At 38.3% G+C, this 20,584-nt stretch overlaps 1 protein-coding gene across 9 annotated transcripts in view; it reads left to right on the top strand.

Annotated features, from left to right (window-relative positions):
- BCL11B (BCL11 transcription factor B) overlaps positions 1 to 20,367 on the top strand; it is a 106,574-nt gene extending 86,207 nt beyond the window's left edge. For 7 of the 9 annotated variants that reach the window (XM_073577688.1, XM_073577687.1, XM_073577691.1 and 4 more), the window contains one exon: positions 13,841 to 20,367. In XM_073577688.1, coding sequence (XP_073433789.1) covers positions 13,841 to 15,840 — 2,000 coding nt within the window. In that variant the 3' untranslated portion in view covers positions 15,841 to 20,367. The remainder of the gene's footprint in view (positions 1 to 13,840) is intronic. The other 2 variants (XM_073577689.1, XM_073577690.1) reach the window with 2 other exon arrangements.
- The last annotated feature ends 217 nt before the right edge of the window (positions 20,368 to 20,584 follow it).

Below are 20,584 nucleotides of genomic sequence, written 5' to 3'. Positions count from 1 at the left end.
TTGGACGTAATTGGTGACCGAGTTGCCACAATTTGGAAATTATTTTTGTTTATTGGGCAATAGACATGTCAAAGCCCAGTGATCAATTTGATCATATCGGCAACTGAGTTGTCACAGCCTGATGATAATTTCAATCAGTTGGTTGATAGATTTGTCACAGCCCAGTGATCCTTTCAGTCACCTAACTGATTGAAATTATCATCAGGTTGTGACAACTCAGTTGCCGATATGATCAAATTGATCACTGGGCTGTGACCAGTCTATGGCCCAATGGGCCAAAATGATTTCCAAATTGTGGCAACTCGGTCACCTATTAGATCCAAATGATCACCAAGCAGTGTCAGCTTTGTTACCCGATGCATCAGAACGATCACCATTCTTTGACAACTCTGGAACTCAACGAATCAAAATGATCACCGGGCTGTGATAACTCTGTCACCCAATGGTTCAAAATGATCACCGGGCTGTTGCCTAACAAATCAACCAAATTGTGACAAGTTTTTCGCCCATTGAATCAAAATGATCACTACGCTGTGACAACAGTAGCCGCAGATCGAAATGTTCATCGTGTCGGAACAACTCAGAAACCCATTAGATCCAAATGATCATCAATTTGTGAAAACTCTTACTAAATGGATCGAAATGATTACTGGGCGGTGAACATTTTTTCTCCCAATGGGTGAAAATGGTCACTGAGTTGTGACCGCTTTTTCGCCCAACCGAACAAAATGATCACCAGGCAGTGACAACTCTGGCGCCCAATGTATCAAAGTGATTTCTAAGCTATCACAGCACTGTTGCCTAACCGATCATAATGATGACCAAACTGTGACAATTATCACCCATTGGATCCAAATGATTACCGGTCTGTCACAGCTGTTGCCCGACAGGTCAGAATAATTACTAAGTTGTGAAAACTCATAAACCTATTAGATCCAGATGATCACAAATCTGTAACCCTATGTATTGAAATGTTCACTGAGCTGTGAGAGACAACTCTGACACCCAATGAATCGAAATAATTGCCAAACTATGAGCTATGAGAACCCTGTCATCCCACCGATCAAAATGATCACCAATTGACCCCATTGATTCTACAAATGAAACCAAACTGAACACCTTGTAGACCTAATATCTACCTAAATAGGTTGTGTAAAGGTATTGGAGAGAAAATTAGGATCTAAAATCACAAATCTGAAAACCTCATACAAAATGAAAACTGATCGAGTGCCATGCGGAACAGCTTTTAAGTTTTTATGCATGAGGTCCATTGTATAGAAAATATAGAACCCCTTTAAGTACCATCATAGACATCTCAAGGATGGTGAGTGATACATCTGTCTACCTTTGCACATCTGATTGTCTTACTGCCCACATGGGGCTTACTGTTTGAGAAAAGGGAGATTCTCTGTTGCTAGTGGATCCATAGGATACATCCTCTTTAGGAACTGAGAAGAAACAAAGGGTAAAACCAAAAATGAAAGCCGATTAGGAGAAGATAAATAATCTCCAATAATGGAGAAAAGAAAAAGTTTAAGATGGCAAATTATAAAATGTTCCACCATCGATCGCCTCTAATGATGGAATTTATGACTGGCAATGCATCCTGAAAAATTTCTGTTACTTCGCTTTTCTCGTTTCGATGTCACCATTTGTTTATACCGTTTTTTAATAGTAAAGTTTTCGAGGGTATTGTCTATCTCAAAGATAAATCCGTATAAATATTGTATGGCGCAGATTGTACAAACCACCAGCTGTGATCCTCTATGAACCGCAGAAATCCAGAGATTCACAGGATTGTCAGAATATTTTATGTTTTGGCCAGAAGGCACACGATTTGCTTCATAACTGTGGTGGAAAACCCGCAGCAAATAAAAAAAAAAAAAAACCGAGACGGGAACATTTGCCAAGAATGGCGCTGTTACGTTATAAGAGAAGAATGGTTATAGATTCCGCTGCTTCCTCGTAGCTCTGCAGCCGTTGACGTTCCGTAGGGTTCTGTGTGTTTCTTTCCTCTCCGGTGAGCTGCAGTCAGGAGAATTTCGCCGCTCTCGCTGTGTTATTAGAGAACGCGTGGCTAGGACGGTTGAAATGAGAGTGCTACTGTATTGCAAGAGAGATATTCACCGTGTGTTATCCAAGGAAAGCCTGCCAAGGCAGTGTATGAACGAGAGCCAAACAAAACACAGGCGGCTTTCCAGTGAAAACCGGCGCACTTCTGCAAATAGAGGAAAAATTGACTCTCATTCCAGTGTTTCTATTGCAGCACTGATTGTTTTAAAAATAGCTTTTAGGCAACGTGCTCTCCTAGGACTTTAGATTCTTTGCATTCCTTTATTCTGTCTCTTATGTAATGAATTTGGATCCAAAGAAGGAAAGCATTCTGTTTTTTTCCTTTTCTTTTTTTTTTTTTTTTGTTGCTTGGATGCCTTTTCCCAATGTGTTTCACAATACAGAAAGTAGAGAGAACTTTGTACTTTGTGCATTGTGCTGCTTCATGTCATTGGTGAAGGTGAATATTGTGCTGCCAAAGAGACCTAAATATGGTAGATAGCTGGCGTCCATACATATAATGTACAAATAAAAGTTATCACCCACATCTATCTATCTGTCTGTCGGTCTATCTATATGTCTATCTATCTGTCCTGAAAAACCTGACAATCACATCCTTAGTCTGAATAGGTGCCAGCAGCAATAACTGAACGATATGAAAAAAGAAAACACAGCAGCACTCTATAAAGGCCAAGACATACAGAAACACTGGAAACATTAACTCCAAGCTGTATTGTTAAACAGTAAGATGTACTTACAAAAAAGCGAAGGTTCTTAAGGTTACAACCTACAGGTGTTTTCCACCAATTCTACTTGTCCATTCAAAATTCAGGCTTATAGCCCAAGAGAGACAGGTTTGTCCATTATTGTAGGCATCGTAGCCCGAAAGTGGCATGTTCGGTGGGGTAGGAAAGGGATATGATAGGACCCATCAGAGAAGTGTCACCTTGCTGTGGTTGATGGGCACACATGAATTGGCCATCTTAGCTTTTTTTGTAAGTACAACTTACTGAGTAACAAAACAGCTTGGGGTTAATGTTTCCAGTGTTTCTGTATGGCTTGGCCCTTATAGACTTCTGCTGTGTTTTCTTTTTACATGTCTATCACACACATCTATCTATCTATCTATCTAGCTCTAGCTATCTATCTATTATTTTTTTTCTTTCATACTATTATCTTTGTATGTCTGTCTATTGTATATCTATCTCACATATATATATATATATATATATATATATATATATATGCATGCATGAATGCATGCTCACATTTTGTGCATACGCAAACATGCATGTATATATATATATATATATTCACATGCACAAGCTATATATATGTATTTACCTGTACATACCCTGCACATACACACGTTCCTAAATATTCTGAAAGTTTGATACTTATCTCATGAATGTATAAATGAATAGCCCCTTACAGAACATTCCTTGGATGCATAGACTCGTCATGTACAGAAGCCATAGGAGACCATGAATAATAAAAAAAAAACATCGTCAATGTAGCGGCGATTCATTGAGTTTATTAGCTCTTTTTCATACTACTATCTCTTTGCAAAACAATACAGCCCCACAGACCCAAGTAACACATTCATCTCTGCGACCTCTGTATTACATGCGTTACAGCAATATTATATGGGTATTTTGATCTGATTCATTTGGAAAATCTCTGGCAAATCAGTGGCCAGCAATGATGTATTGCAGCTGAGTGAGCCCAGGTTGTGGGATAACTACAGATGAATCCTTTTCCAAGTCACTCCAGTGATTCAGTCCCTGCAGGAGCCGCCTTGCACACAGGGACTTGTAGCAGAGAGGGACGCATGCCGGCATTCCTGTAGGATCTTTATTCATTCCATCAGCCAGCGAGCTTTAAATTGAGGCAAGGGTGAAAACGGCAATAGCATTCAGCCTGGCGAGGTTGACCAGCGTGCCTTTCTATTCCTCAGTCAGTCAGATGAGGGAAGTTGGCATTGTCAGCGACTGAAAGCTCTGCAGAAGTGCCGCAGGTTTTTCATATGGAAATGTGAAATAATGGGGTGATTAAATAGAGCTGTATATTAAAGTACATCTGACATTAGAATTAGCATAATGTGCTCTAGCCTTAGGCAGAGTACTTTATTTGCCATCTGCGTTGGACCAAAATCCCCCAGGGAAGCTCTAAAATATTCTGAATAAACTCAGCCCGAGTTCTTATTGAGAATAAAATACCATTTGTGGCACGTCGTATTGATTCGTCTTAATTGCGGTGCAGGAAAGAACATTCAGTCGCTGATGACTTTTGTGCTCGGTGACAAGTCTACAGGAGTTATGCTTATGCTGTGGTTGGTTAACCTCAACAGACTGTCGTAATTCAGACAAGGTGAAAACCTTACCTCTCCCGACCCTCTCTCACAACATTACCTTGCCATCTCCCTGTTTTTATTTTGTCACTAGAATTTTTTTTTTTTTATTATTGGCCTATAGGCATAATGGAGGATTCCAAAAGTCGCAGTCACATTTTGGGAGCCGTAGTGCCATATATTTTGTAGACCAGGGATTAGCTTTCTCTATGTTATGGAAGAATACGGTAGATTTTTTTTTTTTTTTTTAATTGGTCTACTGATTATTTTTTAACTTTTTATTCCATAGTCATTACTCCTTATTTGGATGATGGCAAAAGTCCCAGTCCCGTTTTCGGAGCAATAGTGCCATATCGTTTGGAGACGAGGGATTAACTGTCTCTGTTATGGGGTAGATGTGTTTTGCGTTTTTTTTCTTAAATTGGTCAGCAGATTTTTTTTTTTTTTTGGTCCATAGACATGACTTCTTTTTTATGGATGATTCTAAAAGTCCCAGTCATATGTTGGGAGTTGTCATACCATGTCTGTCGAAGAGGAGGGATTAGCTACCTCTTTGGTGTGCAACGCTTTTTTTTTAAACCTAGTTTCTCAAATTCATTTTTTTTTAGTTTGTTCGGTCTTTTTATATTGACTTGTTTCGCATCAAACCAAAAGTTTCGGCATACATAACTCTACTTGTCAATGCTAGGAGCTGAAGTAGCACATCTGCCTGACAGACGGGATTATGTACCTATATATTTTTTTTTTTTTTTCACAGATTGGTCAATGTAAATTTTTTTTTTTACTGTTTTGTTTATGCGACTGTTCGTAAATGTTGGGAAAAGTAGTTTCCAATGTGTTGGATTATCTACTTTTTTATTTTTTTTACTTTTCACACACAGACCTGATTCACATTGTCATTGTGATTCACATTGTCATTGTTATGCGGCATTCCCATGGTCCCAGAATGTATGTGTGTGCGTATATATATATATATATATATATATATATATATATATATATATATATATATATTATTTGATATATTTTTTTTTACATATATTTTAGACACATTACCTTCAGTACTATTAGGCTTATTCTGTGACTATCCTGGATAATTAGAAATGCAATTATCCACAAGGATGCTCTTGAGTTTGACATTCATTAAAAATCCTTCTACTCTGTATTTTACTTTTACTGGGAGCTTTATTTTCGGGAACCTTTAGCCAAAAATATGAATGATAGGCGCGTCGACAACTTTTATTTTTTTTGACCGCCAGTTCACGATTGGAATTGATTAAGTATCCAGATTAGAGAACTTGGGAAAGACAAGGTCTTGAACAGGCTTAGGTTGTGCTGAGACTTGTAGTTCCCGGATGACTTGCTTCCTCTTCTTGGGTATATTAAGAGCAGGTGGGATGAGAAGAAAAGCTACAGCCGCGCGACGTAGAGCTTTGCTGCAGCATGACGGTGACATGTCTGCGTTGCCACCAGCAATTAGCGGGTCCAGTTTTTACCCTGCAATTTTCTGTTATTATACGCAATTTAAATATTCAAACTTTCTCCAACGACCTCGGCCTATTATGTTTTATTATAGATTCAGATCAAGGGAATAACCTTTAACTTAAGAGACAAGTGAGGGAAATTTACAAGTACATGTCTGCTGTATCCCGGTGTTCTATAAATCCCTGTGGAGCCGATCACTTTTCTATAATGCCACTCGGAAACAATATATGTATATTACTTCTTGTTTGTACTGCGCCACTAATGAGTCCCCTTTGTATTAGATAACCTATATAATACTGCCTCGTGTCAATTATCTCCACACAGCCAAAGGTACATTGCATTTAAAGAAGATTTACAGCGTTTGGAAACATGTTATGGCTTTAAGGAGCTTGAGAATGTCCACAGAGGAGATGTGTATTACTTTTCGTAGTCTGTCTGAAAAGTTATAATGCAACGTACTTAGTTATTATAGTCCATTTTTGTGTCATTTTATAGCACCCTGGATTATTTCTTTCCTATTGAAGACAGAAAACCGTGTATGATGTGATAGCTAATAATGAATCAGGTGTGATGTCATTGGGTTAATTAAAGTCAACTTGAGTCCTTTTGATAAAGAGTTTCTGCAGCAGCTGGAGTGTATGCAATAGACACCTTCCAAATCACTTGTGTGGTTCACAACATCATAGTACATCCATTAGATCCTCAAAAAGTTCCCAGCTATTATAGATTCTCATAACATACATCCTGCGTAGTTCAGATCCTCATAAAACACATTCTGCCTAGTATAGAACCTCATAATATACATCCTGTCTAATATACAGTCTCATAATATACATCTTGCCTATTGCAGATTATTATAAAACACATTCTGCCTACTATAGAACCGCATACGGCAATCTACATCCTGCCTGCTGTACAGTCTCATAATCTACATCCTACCTAGTGCAGAACCTCATAATATATATCCTGCCTAGTGCAGAACCTCATAATATACATCTTGCCTAGTGCAGAACCTCATAATCTACATCCTACCTAGTGCAGAACCTCATAATATACATCTTGCCTAGTGCAGAACCTCATAATCTACATCCTGACTAGTGCAGAGCTTCATATTCTACATCCTGCCTAGTGCAGAACCTCATACTCTACATCTGGCCTAGTGCAAAACCTAATAATCTATATCCTGACTAGTGCAGAGCTTCATATTCTACATCCTGCCTAGTGCAGAACCTCATAATCTACATCCTGCCTAGTGCAGAACTTTATAATATACATCCTGACTAGTGAAGAACTTCATAATATTTATCCTGCCTAGTGCAGAACCTCATAATATACATCCTGCCTAGTGCAGAACTTTATAATATACATCCTGACTAGTGAAGAACTTCATAATATTCATCCTGCCTAGTGCAGAACCTCATAATATACATCCTGACTAGTGCAGAACCTCATAATCTACATCCTGCCTAGTGCAGAACCTTATAATATACATCCTGACTAGGGCAGAGCTTCATAATATACATCCTTCCTAGTGCAGAACCTTATAATATACTTCCTGCCTAGTTCAGAACCTCATAATCTACATCCTGCCTAGTGCAGAACCTTATAATCTACATCCTGCCTAGTGCAGAACTTCATAATATACATCCTGCCTAGTGCAAAAACCTCTTAATCTACATCCTGACTAGTGCAGAGCCTCATAATCTACATCCTGCCTTGTGCATAACCTCGTAATCTACGTCCTGCCTAGTGCAGAACCTCATAATATACATCCTGACTGGTACAGAACTTCATAATATACATCCTGACTAGTGTAGAACTTCAAAATATACATCCTGCCTAGTACAGAACCTCTTAATCTACACCCTGACTAGTGTATAACTTCATAATATGCATCGTGCCTAGTGCAGAACCTCATAATCTGCATCCTGCCTATAAAGTGATATAGCATTGGATGTGTATTTTGAAGTTCTGCAGCAGCTGGCTTGTGTATTTCGAGGCATGAGAATTCCATGAAAACCCACTCTTGATTTAGAAGATTGCAAAATACACGCTTTGGTCATTTACAGCAATGGTCCATCTTGCAAGTTAAATAGGATTTGATTCCATGTACCCTGCCAAGGTCCTATTGGCTTATTATGTGACAAAGACAGTGTTACATATCTGCCACAGAGCGCTACCCCTGTTATTAGCCTTGAAATTGCTTCTATTGAACCTACGGCATCTTTCTACGTTGTACCTGATGTCCTTTCATGACTCGTACTGTAGAAATCAAGGCTGTAGACCTGTTCTGCATGTTTTAGAAAAAAGAGACAAAAGATCCGTGCATAGATACATCAATTCAGCAGGGTGACAGGGATCAGACATTGAAAGGACGAAGACATGCTCTCGCGCCGCCATTGTTTTAGAGACATTACAACCTCTCCACAGCTGTCATTCTCCCTCCCCCACAACTTTTTTTTTATAATTATTCAAACCAGATTTGTCCTCTCCAGGCCTTTATTAGGACAACCACAAACCATAATGGACTTGGGTCGCTGCATCATTTTCCTTCTCATCTTGTCATCCAATGTTCCTGCCGTTCTCATCCAAACTTAAAGTATATTTTGATGCCCTACTGATTACTCCTAGTCTTTGTAGGTCCATCCTCATCTTAACTTTTGATACCCTAAGGGATTGTGAAAAGCAGGATTATACCAGCTCCCTGTAAATACACTTACTTTCTTTGGGTGCACTGAATAAGCACTCAAATCATGCACTGTCAGACATCCAAATAATTCAACTGTGCTTCAGAAATGTATTGGCAGTGTCCGTGCACTAAGTTTTAATGGATTTTATGGCAATGATTGAATAAAGAAGTTTTTCATCTTGAGCACTGGATAACTCTCCCTACAGATTACTCCCCATATTTGTAGTTCCACTCTCATACTAACATTTGATAACCTACAGATCATTCAGTCTTTGTAGGTCCATCCTCATCCAAATTTTTGATGCCTTACAGATCTCTGTTAGTCATTATATGTGCATTCCGATCCTATCTTTCATTACACTGCAGATTACTCCTAGTCTTTGTCGGTTTATTCTCATCCAATCTTTTGATACCCTAGAGATCACTCCCAGTGTTTGGATGAGAATTGACCTACAATCTATTGATACCCTACAGATCACTCCTGGTCCTTGTATATCCATCCTCATCCAATCTTTCGATACCCTACAGATCATTTGCAGTAGGTATAGATCCACCCTCATCCAATTTTTTGAAAACCTACAGATCACTACCAGTCTTTGTATGTCCTTTCTCAACCAGTCTTTCGATGCCCTACAAATCGCACAGTCTTTGTTGGTCCATCCGCACCCGTTGTTTAAATAGCCTACGGATCACTCCCAAGTCTATTCTCATTCAATCTTTCAATGCCGTACAGATAACTCCCAGTCATTATAGGTCCATCCTCATCCAATCTTTCGATACTCTAATTATCACTCCCAGCTTTTGAAGCGAATACCATGAAAGACTTCATCACAGAAGTTCTTCATAAACTTCATAAACATGCAGTGACAACCAAACCAGTGGTGGCCAAACCACACACTCATCAAAAATAGCTTCAAAATAGGTTACACTCTTTAATTTACAATTGCATAGAAATTCAGTCACAGTTTCTCATAGATGTTACTCTTGAGGGTGTGAAACCAAAATACCCTGAATACATCCTATGGTTAGTTGATTCCACCAATACTTGAACACAAATGTTGCCTGGCTCTAACAAGGGACAATTGCAGTGGTGTGTGTGTTTTTCTACAGGTAGCAATGTACAAACTGTTTTGTACATACTCATAACCTATATTCTAACAAACTAATGTGTTTTCTGTGTTTGATGAATCACAGAAACAAAAAAGCAATGCCAAAAAATATTCCTCCCATCTCACTCAACCCTCTGTCAGTTCTTTCAATCACATTTAATGGCTCCACAATTCCCCCAGTCTAACAAGTCTGCTGCATCTCAGAGACCTATGATTCTACCCTGTCTTTCATATCTTACATCCAGCACATTACCACCACCCACTGCCTCAAAAACATTTTTGTACCCGTGCTTTTCCCAACTTTAAGGCAATAAAAATGGTAGCACATGCCTTTGTCATTTTTGACCTAGACTTATCGCTGATGACCAGCTAATCTACATCTCCCCTCATTTCTTCCTCAAAAGTGACTTTGTCTGTAATCTCTGATTTAATCTCCTATCTCCCCACATGGAATCTCCAGTTCACAACCTATATCCTACACTTATCTCAGACCTAATCTACCTCTCCAAACATAATCTTCTGTTTTATAACCTATCCTCTCCATACTTTTGACCTTATATTCTGCTACCTCCCCAAACATAATCTTTTGTCCACAACCAATTCTCAATACGTCTCAGAACTAATCTTCTGCTACCTCCCCAAACACAATCTGTACACAGCCTGTCCTCTCCATACATCTCTGAACTAATCTTCTGCTACCTCTCCTCCAAACATATTCTGTCCACAAATGGTTCTCCCAATACATCTCTTACCTAATCCTTTTCTGTCTCGCAAAACATACTGTGTCCACAACCTGTCCTCTTCATACATTTGACCTAATCTCCTGCTACCTCCCCAAACATAATCTTCTATCCACAACCTGCCCTCTCCATACATTTCTGACCTAATTTTCAGAAAAAACCCAAATAATCTGCCAACAAATACATCTCCAACCTAATCTTCTGCTACCTCTCCAAACATAATCACCTATCCACTCATACATTTCTGACCTAATCTTCAGCTACCTCCTCATTATAATAATAATTACAATCTTAAAGTAGTTGTAGGATGACCTAGGTTGCACGTCTTGGTGGTAAGTTGATCTATTGGCATGAGTTTGCTTGCTTGGTGTTTTCTGGTAAAATATGTATTAATGTGACATTTCTTTACATTGTATTAGTCCTGTCCTGTCATTGTATAGAATGATGCCAAATCTGGACACTGTGTCTACTAGAAATTTGCTCCCCTTTTGGTGGTTGTGTATAACCTTCTTAACTAAAGCTTGTAAATGGCTGTCATCTCCATGCTTGGCCTTAGTCTGCATTCACTTGTTGCGGCCACGTTGCGTTATTTTTGTTGAATCATTTGTTGCAGCGATTTTTGAAAATCATGGCATAACTATGTCTTTTTTTTTCTGCCACTGCGTTAAAACAAAACTACATCGTCACAGCCAAGTATGAACAAAGCCTAAAAACTGGTAATTGCTAGTACCATTTTGCACATGTTAAGACATACGGCAATTAAAGAAGTTTTCACGTTTCGGTAAACATTTTCCTGGCAGTTAAAGAAAAGAAAAAATAATTGTGTCATTGTGGCTTGTCATGATATCTGTCATTGACTGCAGCGCTGCAGACAATCAGCCCACTGATTGGGTACTGCCTTAAACTCGAGCAGAGCCGCTGCACTCACTTATTGGCTGCAGCGCTCTCAACGTGATGTCATTGCCGCTGACAATAACAGTCACCTGGTTCAGCGGTGTAGACTCAGCGCTGGACCCAGGGAAGTTGAGGAAACACCTTTCTTTTTTTTAAATGTTTCTTAATGCTGCAAGAATTGTATGAATTTTTTTTTTTTACCAAGTCTGAGGTTTATTTTGTATTATACAAAGAAAATAAATTTATATATCTTTTAGTTCTTTCTACCTTGTAGCACTTTCAGGTCTTATGAGTTATATGATCAGAAGACATAAGGTAAAAGAGGTCAAATTCTTCTCAGCAAGTCCCAGCAAGTGATTGTGTGCAAGCCTGCCATTTAAAACGACCAGTTCACTTGAATTAAATAGCCTCAGTAATCCAGGTTTACCTGAATAGAACTTGTCAAGTATACACAAGTTCTCTGTCTCCTAAATGTTCAATGTGCTATAAAAAATGCAGACTCTCTGAGCAATGACCTCACCATAAAGCCTAATAAAACTGTAGAGGCACAGAAAATGTAACTGGGGGTTCCAAAATTTTCAGCTTTTCCCGTCTCGACTTACATAAAGGTATTTGATTGTGTTCTTACAAGTCCTTGGGCGTCCAACAAGATCATGCAGGATGAGAATATAAGACTGACCTATCTATTGTACAGGTGGAGAGCTGCATTTTTTTGTGGCAGGTCGAATCAAAATTTTACTTCTTCATTTTCTAGGAATGAGTGGTATAATTGATGAAGCAATACAGATTTTTTTTTTTTATCCTTTGATAGGCTATCAGTACTTGGAAGAACATCTCAACTTTCCCACATTGGTTGGTCATCAACCTGTAAATGGTCAAGCAGTGTAGACCTTAGAAGTCATAGACCACTCCTGAAACCACTTTAGAAGTCATAGACCACTCCTGAAACCAATAGAACTAGTTTACTTGACCAAAAAACAAGAACTTCTGAAAACATAAGTGGAAAATAACCCCATAAGTTAGGTAGTAATTGATGGTGTCCAGTGCCAATATTCACAGAACTAGCCATTAAAGGGGTTGTCCAATAATAGGACAACCCTTTGTCACTATGAATGTTTACCTTTCGTTAAAATAAAAACATCTATTCTCCCCTCCTGTGAAAGCAACCTCCCAGCAGTGATGACACTCGCATCTCCATGGCTCCCATGAGGCTGTTTTATCACATGAGTCCTTTGCCCCCAGTCAGTGCTCGTAACCCTATCCCCCTTTTGGACGTATGGCTGCTCACTTCCTCTTGATTATTATATATCCAAAAGTGTAGACATTGACACTAGTGCTGATTGGGCGCCGGGCTCACCTGATGTAACAACCTCACGTGATCCCTGGAAATGCGAGTGAAGATACCACCAGAACGGTGCCGGCACGGGCGGTCAGTATAGATATTTTTATTTTAATGCGGCAAACATTTAAATTGCAAAGGGGTTGTCCTAGTTGTGGACAACTTCCGTAAGCTGGCCCTACTCAAGTGGGCCAATTCCCCTTTCTTGAAACATTTGCCATCATGGATGAGTTGGGAAACCCATCATACACTATGGTAGTCAACCGATCACTCCATTGACTAAGGATTTTGCCAAAGTGAATATGGTCACTTTTACATGGATGATTTCCTTTTTGTCAAACATTTCTACATCATTTCTTATCTTCTAAATTGATAAAAAAAATTTCATACACATAAGATAGCGCTCGCCCATTCATGTGAACGCTCGACTCGATCGAGTGCTCCTGTGTTCTCACTGAGAGCCGCTGCCTGACTTCTCTGGTGGCAGCTTTTATCCAGGGAGAAAAAAAGGATCATCTGCTTTAATTCAACCATCATTTGTCAAGGAAGAATCAAAAGGCTTCCCCATGCAGAGTAGACTATCGGACAATCCCGTTGATACTGGAGGGTTTGGCTGACTTTAGTCTAATGCTTAACTACGGTAGATTATTTGGGAAGAGCTCTCATATCTCTTAAATCATCCCAAACTCAAGATCATTGTACCCATGAGTGATTTCATGTAGATCTAGAGATAAGTATAGACATTTAGTAACAGATAAGCCTTAATGTCGTACTCAACAAAACTACACTGTTATATAGCCTCCTATTTGTAGCACATTACAAAATCAATACCAATGCGTTTTGGTAAAGTATTTTGAAGAACTTATTGATTAGGTATTGTTTTTCTACACACTTATTCATTAGCCTGCCATGCTGTTCAGAGTGTATTACAAGTATATTAGCAAATATTCATTACTGTGTTGTATATTGAGCCACAGTCTGTAAATTTGCACAGAGGCGAATAAGCTGAGTGTTCCAAGACATTAATTACGTGTCATGATCGAGAAATGTTTAAGAGTTTGTACGAAAAGGTAGAAAATGTAAGAAAAAGATTTAAACTTTTATTTATAAATGTCATTTTTAATTAAAAAAAAAATACAGACTTCATAATTTCAATGTCTTTTTTTTCTCTTTTCTTTTTAGGTAAAGATGAGCCTTCAAGCTATATTTGCACAACATGTAAGCAGCCTTTCAACAGCGCCTGGTTTCTGCTTCAACATGCTCAAAACACACATGGATTTCGCATCTACCTGGAGACAAGTCCAACGAGCAGTTCCCTTACTCCCCGAATCACTATCCCTCCTCCTCTGGGACCGGAGACTGTTGCACCATCCCCCCTGATGAACTTTCTTGGAGACAGTAATCCCTTTAATCTTTTGCGAATGACTGGACCCATCCTACGTGATCATCCAGGCTTTGCTGATGCTCGGCTCCCAAACACGCCACCACTCTTCAGCCCACCCCCTCGCCATCATCTGGACCCGCACCGCCTTAGTGCCGAAGAAATGGGGTTAGTTGCCCAGCATCCCAGTGCCTTTGACAGAGTAATGCGTTTAAATCCAATGGCAATTGAATCTCCAGCAATGGATTTTTCTCGAAGGCTACGAGAACTGGCAGGAAATAACTCCACTCCTCCTCCGGTATCTCCGAACCGTGGCAATCCTATGCATCGCCTGCTAAATCCCTTCCAGCCAAGTCCTAAATCCCCTTTTATGAGTACACCACCATTGCCACCAATGCCCCCAAGCAGTACGACACCACCACAAACCCAGGCCAAGAGTAAATCTTGCGAATTCTGCGGGAAGACTTTTAAGTTCCAGAGCAATCTTATAGTGCACCGTCGTAGTCATACAGGGGAAAAACCTTATAAGTGTCAATTATGTGACCACGCTTGCTCTCAGGCAAGCAAATTAAAACGCCACATGAAAACGCATATGCACAAAGCTGGCTCAATGACTGGCAGGTCAGATGATGGACTATCAAATACAAGTTCACCAGAGCCAGGCACTAGTGAGTTAACAGGAGAAGGTGGGAAATCCAATGAGACAGATTTTAGAAATGAAAGTGACCCTTCTTTAGGTCATGACAATGAAGAAGAAGAAGAAGAGGAAGAAGAAGAGGAGGAGGAACTGGAGAATGAGAGCAGACCAGAATCCAGTTTCAGCATGGACTCAGAAATGAGTCGCAATCGTGAAAACGGTGCAAAGCCAATGCATGATGAGAAGTCCCTAGTCTTAGGTAAAGTGATGGAGAATGTAAACTTGGCAAGCATGCAGCAATATAGTGACATGCTCAACGACAAACAGAAGAGAAGTCACTTCATGAAACGCTCTTCTGATCCACGAGACCTTTGTCGGAGAATTCCAGGTGACGAAGACGTGGTAGAGAGAGAGATAATTCGAAATGAAGAAGGGACGATCAATGGTAGAAATTTTGGCTCAGGTGAACCCTTTCCAGGCTTGCTCCCTCGAAAACCAATGCCCATCTCTGGCAGTGGTCTCAATAACTCATCAAAAAGGATAAAAATTGAGAAAGACTTGGACTTACCACCAGCAACAATAATCCCTTCAGAAAACGTTTACTCACAGTGGCTGGTTGGATATGCAGCATCACGGCACTTCATGAAGGATCCATTTCTTGGATTCACAGACTCTAGACAATCCCCTTTTGCAACGTCTTCTGAACACTCTTCAGAAAACGGAAGCCTGCGGTTTTCCACTCCACCAGGTGATATGCTGGACGGGGGTCTCTCAGGGCGGAGTGGGACAGCGAGCGGGGGCAGCACCCCTCACATAGGTGGACCAGGCCCTGGCCGACCCAGCTCAAAAGAAGGGCGAAGGAGCGATACGTGCGAGTTCTGTGGCAAAGTATTTAAGAACTGCAGCAACCTCACAGTCCACCGTCGGAGCCACACTGGGGAACGGCCTTACAAATGTGAGCTCTGCAACTATGCATGTGCACAGAGCAGCAAGCTGACGCGCCACATGAAAACACATGGCCAGATAGGTAAGGAGGTGTACCGCTGTGACATTTGCCAGATGCCCTTCAGCGTTTACAGCACCCTGGAAAAACATATGAAAAAGTGGCACGGAGAACACTTGCTGACAAATGACGTGAAAATTGAGCAGGCAGAAAGAAGCTAAGGCCCCCTATATGGGTTAATTCATTTAATTTGTACAGATTTAACTATTGCCAACTGAGAATGCCGACCTTACTTGCCTCCTTAAACATAACTTAGCGTAAACATGTTAGGTGTCGCAAAGTGGCACTTAAAATATATCCTGTGTCTGCAGTTCTTTTAAACCTGAGGGTTGAATAAGGCAGTAACAATTGTGGAGCCTTTTAACTGTGCAATAATTTCTGTATTTATTTGGGTTTAATTTGTCATTTTTTTTGGCATGTGCAGGTATTTTTTTTTTGCTGTTTTTTTTAAGTTTCTTTCTATATTTTTTATATTGTTTTTTTTTGTTATTGCGCATCTTTGTTTTAAAAAAACAAAAAAAACAACAAAAAGGAAAAACCCTCTTGTGCTGCGGGGACTGATAACTTGTTATAGCCAACAATGATTTTTCAGACCCCTTCAGGACAAAAAAAAGGGGGGGTTAATTCCACCTCCCCCCCCCCCCAGCACCACCGTAGTAGTAGCCCCTCTCCTTCCCCACTCCCATCCCCCGTTTCCCCCCGTTGTCTTAGTAGTGGAGAATTGTATTTTAAATTATCATTTTTGGGCTGCTACATTTCTGGAATTTAAGCTAAAACTTTTTGTAATTTCTTGCAAAGAAGCCATCAGCTATTTGATTTCATTTGTTACCGATTTTTTATGTTGTATGGCCATTCCTAGAAGATGGGGTCAGGATTGTTATATTTACACAGCGGATTACAATCTTTTAACTATGTTTAGCACTTAATTATTATTTTTTATTTAATTGCATGGTAGGATCTCATACGCAACAGTTAAAATGCAACCTATAACCCAAGAAGTCAATATTTTAGGAATCTTGGTGGTAGACCTCAAAAATACCAAAAAAAGTTAAAAAAGGGAAATTTTTCAAAAACATAGTCCCAACTTTTAACATAAGTGGGAAATTTTGTCAGAGGCATATCTCGAAAAAGTGTCCCAGATTGATAATTGAGCAATCTGCTTCACGTACAAATTATTTTTGCTGCTTTAAGTGGTCTGCAACCCCAGCTCGGTGGGCTTCACGTTGCGAGTCACTCTTGGCCGGCAAATTTCAGAGAGATGCACGGTTATTCTTGAAACTCTGAACCCACCTGCAGCATTTTGCAGGTCACCCAGTGCTTGAAAGGCTGAAGGGTCATCATTGCAGTTCATTACCGTTATGTTATTGTAATATTGTGGACTATATATTTGAACTTGTTATTTATTCTAAATATTTGCTAAAATTCCGAATAATGACACCTGCCTTTAAGATCCTTTTTCCATTTTTGTTTTCTTTTTTTCTTTTGCGTGCATCAGGAGGACAGCAGAGATCAAAAGGTTACCCATTTTAATTTTGTTGACCGCACTTTAAAGCAAAAACAAAAAAAACACACAAACAAATACAAAAAAAAGCAAAAACTTGAGTTTTCCATGGCTTCTGAACAAGAAATTACAGCCTATTCTCCTACGCAACCTGATGGCGGGTTGAACTCTATAAGGGAACACCTGAGATTAAGTGCCAGCGTTGCTAAGCATGGCATTCACAATGCTGGCACTATAAAAAAAAAAGAATATATATATAATTTATTGGACGGTTTGTCTACTGCCATTCGAATTTGTTGTGAGTGCCTTGAAAACTGATCTTCCTATGTGAGTCTCTTGAGACAAAATGCAAAACATTTTTTTTTTGTGAAACAAAAAAAAAAAAGGACTTTTAACATAGTAATACAAGAAAAGTACATTTCTTTAAAAATAAAACAAAAAAAATCAAAAGCCACATTTACTTATTAAAAAAAAAAAAAATTTTCTGGTTGACGATAGTGTGGACTCGATAACGCCATAACAGACCCCAATCTAACGAAGATGTTTACTCAGCACAAGTTTGAACCTTCTATCGGCTGATTTCTTATCAGTCAATGTTTCTTTTCAGGACGAAGCTGCTTAGAAAAAAAAAAATGGAAACGAAAATTATTTACTGCTGAATTGAAAACGGGAAAAAAAATGACGCAACTTACCGAATATCGTTGAATGGGAAAAAAAATCAACAAAAACAATTCAGGAACAACTGCTATTTTTTTTGTTTTTCTTTATGTTCAATTTAGTGCACTCTGTCTTAAAATACGTTTACAGTATTCAATACGTACAAGGGTAAAAGAAAAAAAAATAATTGTGTGTATGTGTGTTTGGACGATCATTTCTTTTCAAGGTTTGCTTAATAGGTTTTAAAAAAAAAAAATAATGCCATAATGGCCATGTGTATATTGTTTATTTTTGAATTATTATTATTATTGTTTTTTTTTTTTGGTGACGGGGTTTTAGTATATATTATATATATTAAAATTTCTTGATTACTGTAAAAGTGGACCAGTATTTGTAATAATCGAGAATGCCTGGGCATTTAAATAAAACCAGAAAAAAATTTTTTTCCTTGAAAAAAATGTTGCAGTAAAAAAAAAACTTTAATGGTGGGTCTATAACATTGTTCTTGTCACTGTAATTGTAAAGTCTGAGTTTTAGTACTTATTTTCCTGCCTTGGGTGGTTTTTTTTTCCGTTTTTTTTTTTTTTTATTATTATTATTATTTTTGAAACTGTATAGAAACTTGTATTTGGGGATTAAAAGGTGATTGCTACACCATGTAGAAAAAGTAAGTAGAAAAAAAGTGCTTAATATTGTTATTGCTTTGCAGACAAAAAAAAAAAAAAATCACGTTTCTGAACTGTGCTTAAGTTTATTCCCTTTCCTCTTACCCTTCTTTCCCTTCTTTTTTTTTTTTCCCTTTCTTCTGGAATGGATATTGATATTGATTGGTTCACATGATGTAGGCACTTGCTGTATTTTTACCGGAGCTTGTAATTTTTTAACTGTACGCTTGTCCTTTTAAAAGGATTAAATGTACCTTTTTGTTAGTGAATTTGAAAAAAAAAATTAAATAAAAAATTAAAAAAAAATAAACCATGCTGCCATAATATATTTTTTTAATTTGGCAGGATAAAATATTGAAAAAAAAAAAACAAAAAAAAAATACAAAATAAAATAAAAGCGTTTGTAATTTAAAGTCCTACTGTACAGAAAATTAAAAAAAAAAAAATAAAACAAAAATTAGAAAGTTGTTTAACAGCTTTCGGGGTAATAAAAAAACAAAACAACTTAAATATTTTGTTCACCGGTAAATATGAGTTGTACAATTTTTTTTTTTTTCATTATTAGCCTACAAAAGAAGTACTGTTCCTACAGGGATGTAACAATCTATAGGGTGCCTGGACCTTGTATCAAGGCCTTAGCAGGTATTGAATGATTGGTACGGATTACCAGTGTAAAATAATAGAATTTTTTTTGTATAAAAAAAAATAAAATAAAAAATTACAGGAACATTCCACAAACTGTAACCTGTGACGTTTTCTGGAAAAACCTCTTATAGAGAGTTATGCTCCATCCTACATCCTATCTTTTCTCCCTATATGTTGTACTTAAGATAACTGAAAGCAGTTAAAGGAGAACACAAAACCTACTGTATTATTATGCTATATGGTCCAGGCACAACCATGCCATCCCCCTGTCAGAACAGGACGTAACATGAACCCAGGTCTTGCCAGTCCATTAGCATCTGCTTTGCTTTTCAATCCTTTTTGTACATTCCATAAAAAAAAAATTCCTGAATGTTTGATGGGCTGAGATGAAATTCTGATTTTTCTTTCCCATAATTCCCCACCACTAAAATTGGCAGCTCATTTGTTTGTTTGTTTTTAATCCAAATTGCCCAAACAATTTGAATATCCCTGTAACATCACCAGCAAATGTGGACTCCCCTCCTTTTTTACCCAACATGGTACGTTCCACTTTTAATCTAAAGTTATAATTAAAACCCAACAAGCACAAACGTCAATTTTTTTTAGATAAATTTACTATCTCCATTTTTTTAAGCACAATTAGCAAGCTCTTTCGTAGTTTTTTCTGGCATCCCTTTAAGCGGTCAATAGCATTTCATCACAGCCCATGGTAAAAAAAATAACTAAAAAGACAGCCCGCCAGTTTGTGTATTGCCGGCAGCCTCATCATAATGGTGCTCTTTGTAATTTCAGAACTGCAAAGCAAAATTAAATGTTGGTTAAGTTGTTTGCATTTGTACGGCAAGGCGAAATATTTTTATTACCTTTTTCTATTATTGTATGAGCTTTTGTTGTTTTGGAGGTTTTTGTCTTTTACTACAAGTTTGAAACTATTTATTATTGCTTGGTATTTGCGCTCTGTTTGAAAAACGAGCACTTTTTTTTTATTATGGATAAAATGTTGGGACGGCTAGAGGTCTTTCCAACATGGCTAGGTGAAATATTTATTGTTTCTTTATCTATCTGTACAAGAATATGGTCTTTCTTTAACCGTACTGTCTCATTGTTGAGTTCAGCATGTGTCAGCCATTTCATTTGTACGCTCGTTTGAAACAAAGCTTGTTCCAGTTTTCAAGTTATAAAAAAGAAAAATAAATTGGACATTAAACTTGACGAAATGATGCTTCTTCCTCTTCTCTTTTCTTCATCTGCGAATTCGAAAAATAAAGGATATCTAATTTATCGTTGCTTCTTCGCCAATAAAGCAAAATGTGTGAATTTAAAAATGAAAATCGATATGAAACACAAATCAGTGAATCCTAGAGATGAGCGAATCGATATGATGCAAAATTAATTTGTGGCACATTTTTAGGAAATCGATAAATTCGGCAATTCTGG

Source organism: Dendrobates tinctorius, unplaced genomic scaffold (assembly GCF_039654945.1).
Source record: "Dendrobates tinctorius isolate UK_male_01 unplaced genomic scaffold, ASM3965494v1 ptg000057l, whole genome shotgun sequence".
In the NCBI taxonomy this organism is placed as follows: Eukaryota; Metazoa; Chordata; class Amphibia; order Anura; family Dendrobatidae; genus Dendrobates; species Dendrobates tinctorius.
This window is presented reverse-complemented; position numbering and strand designations above follow the sequence as displayed.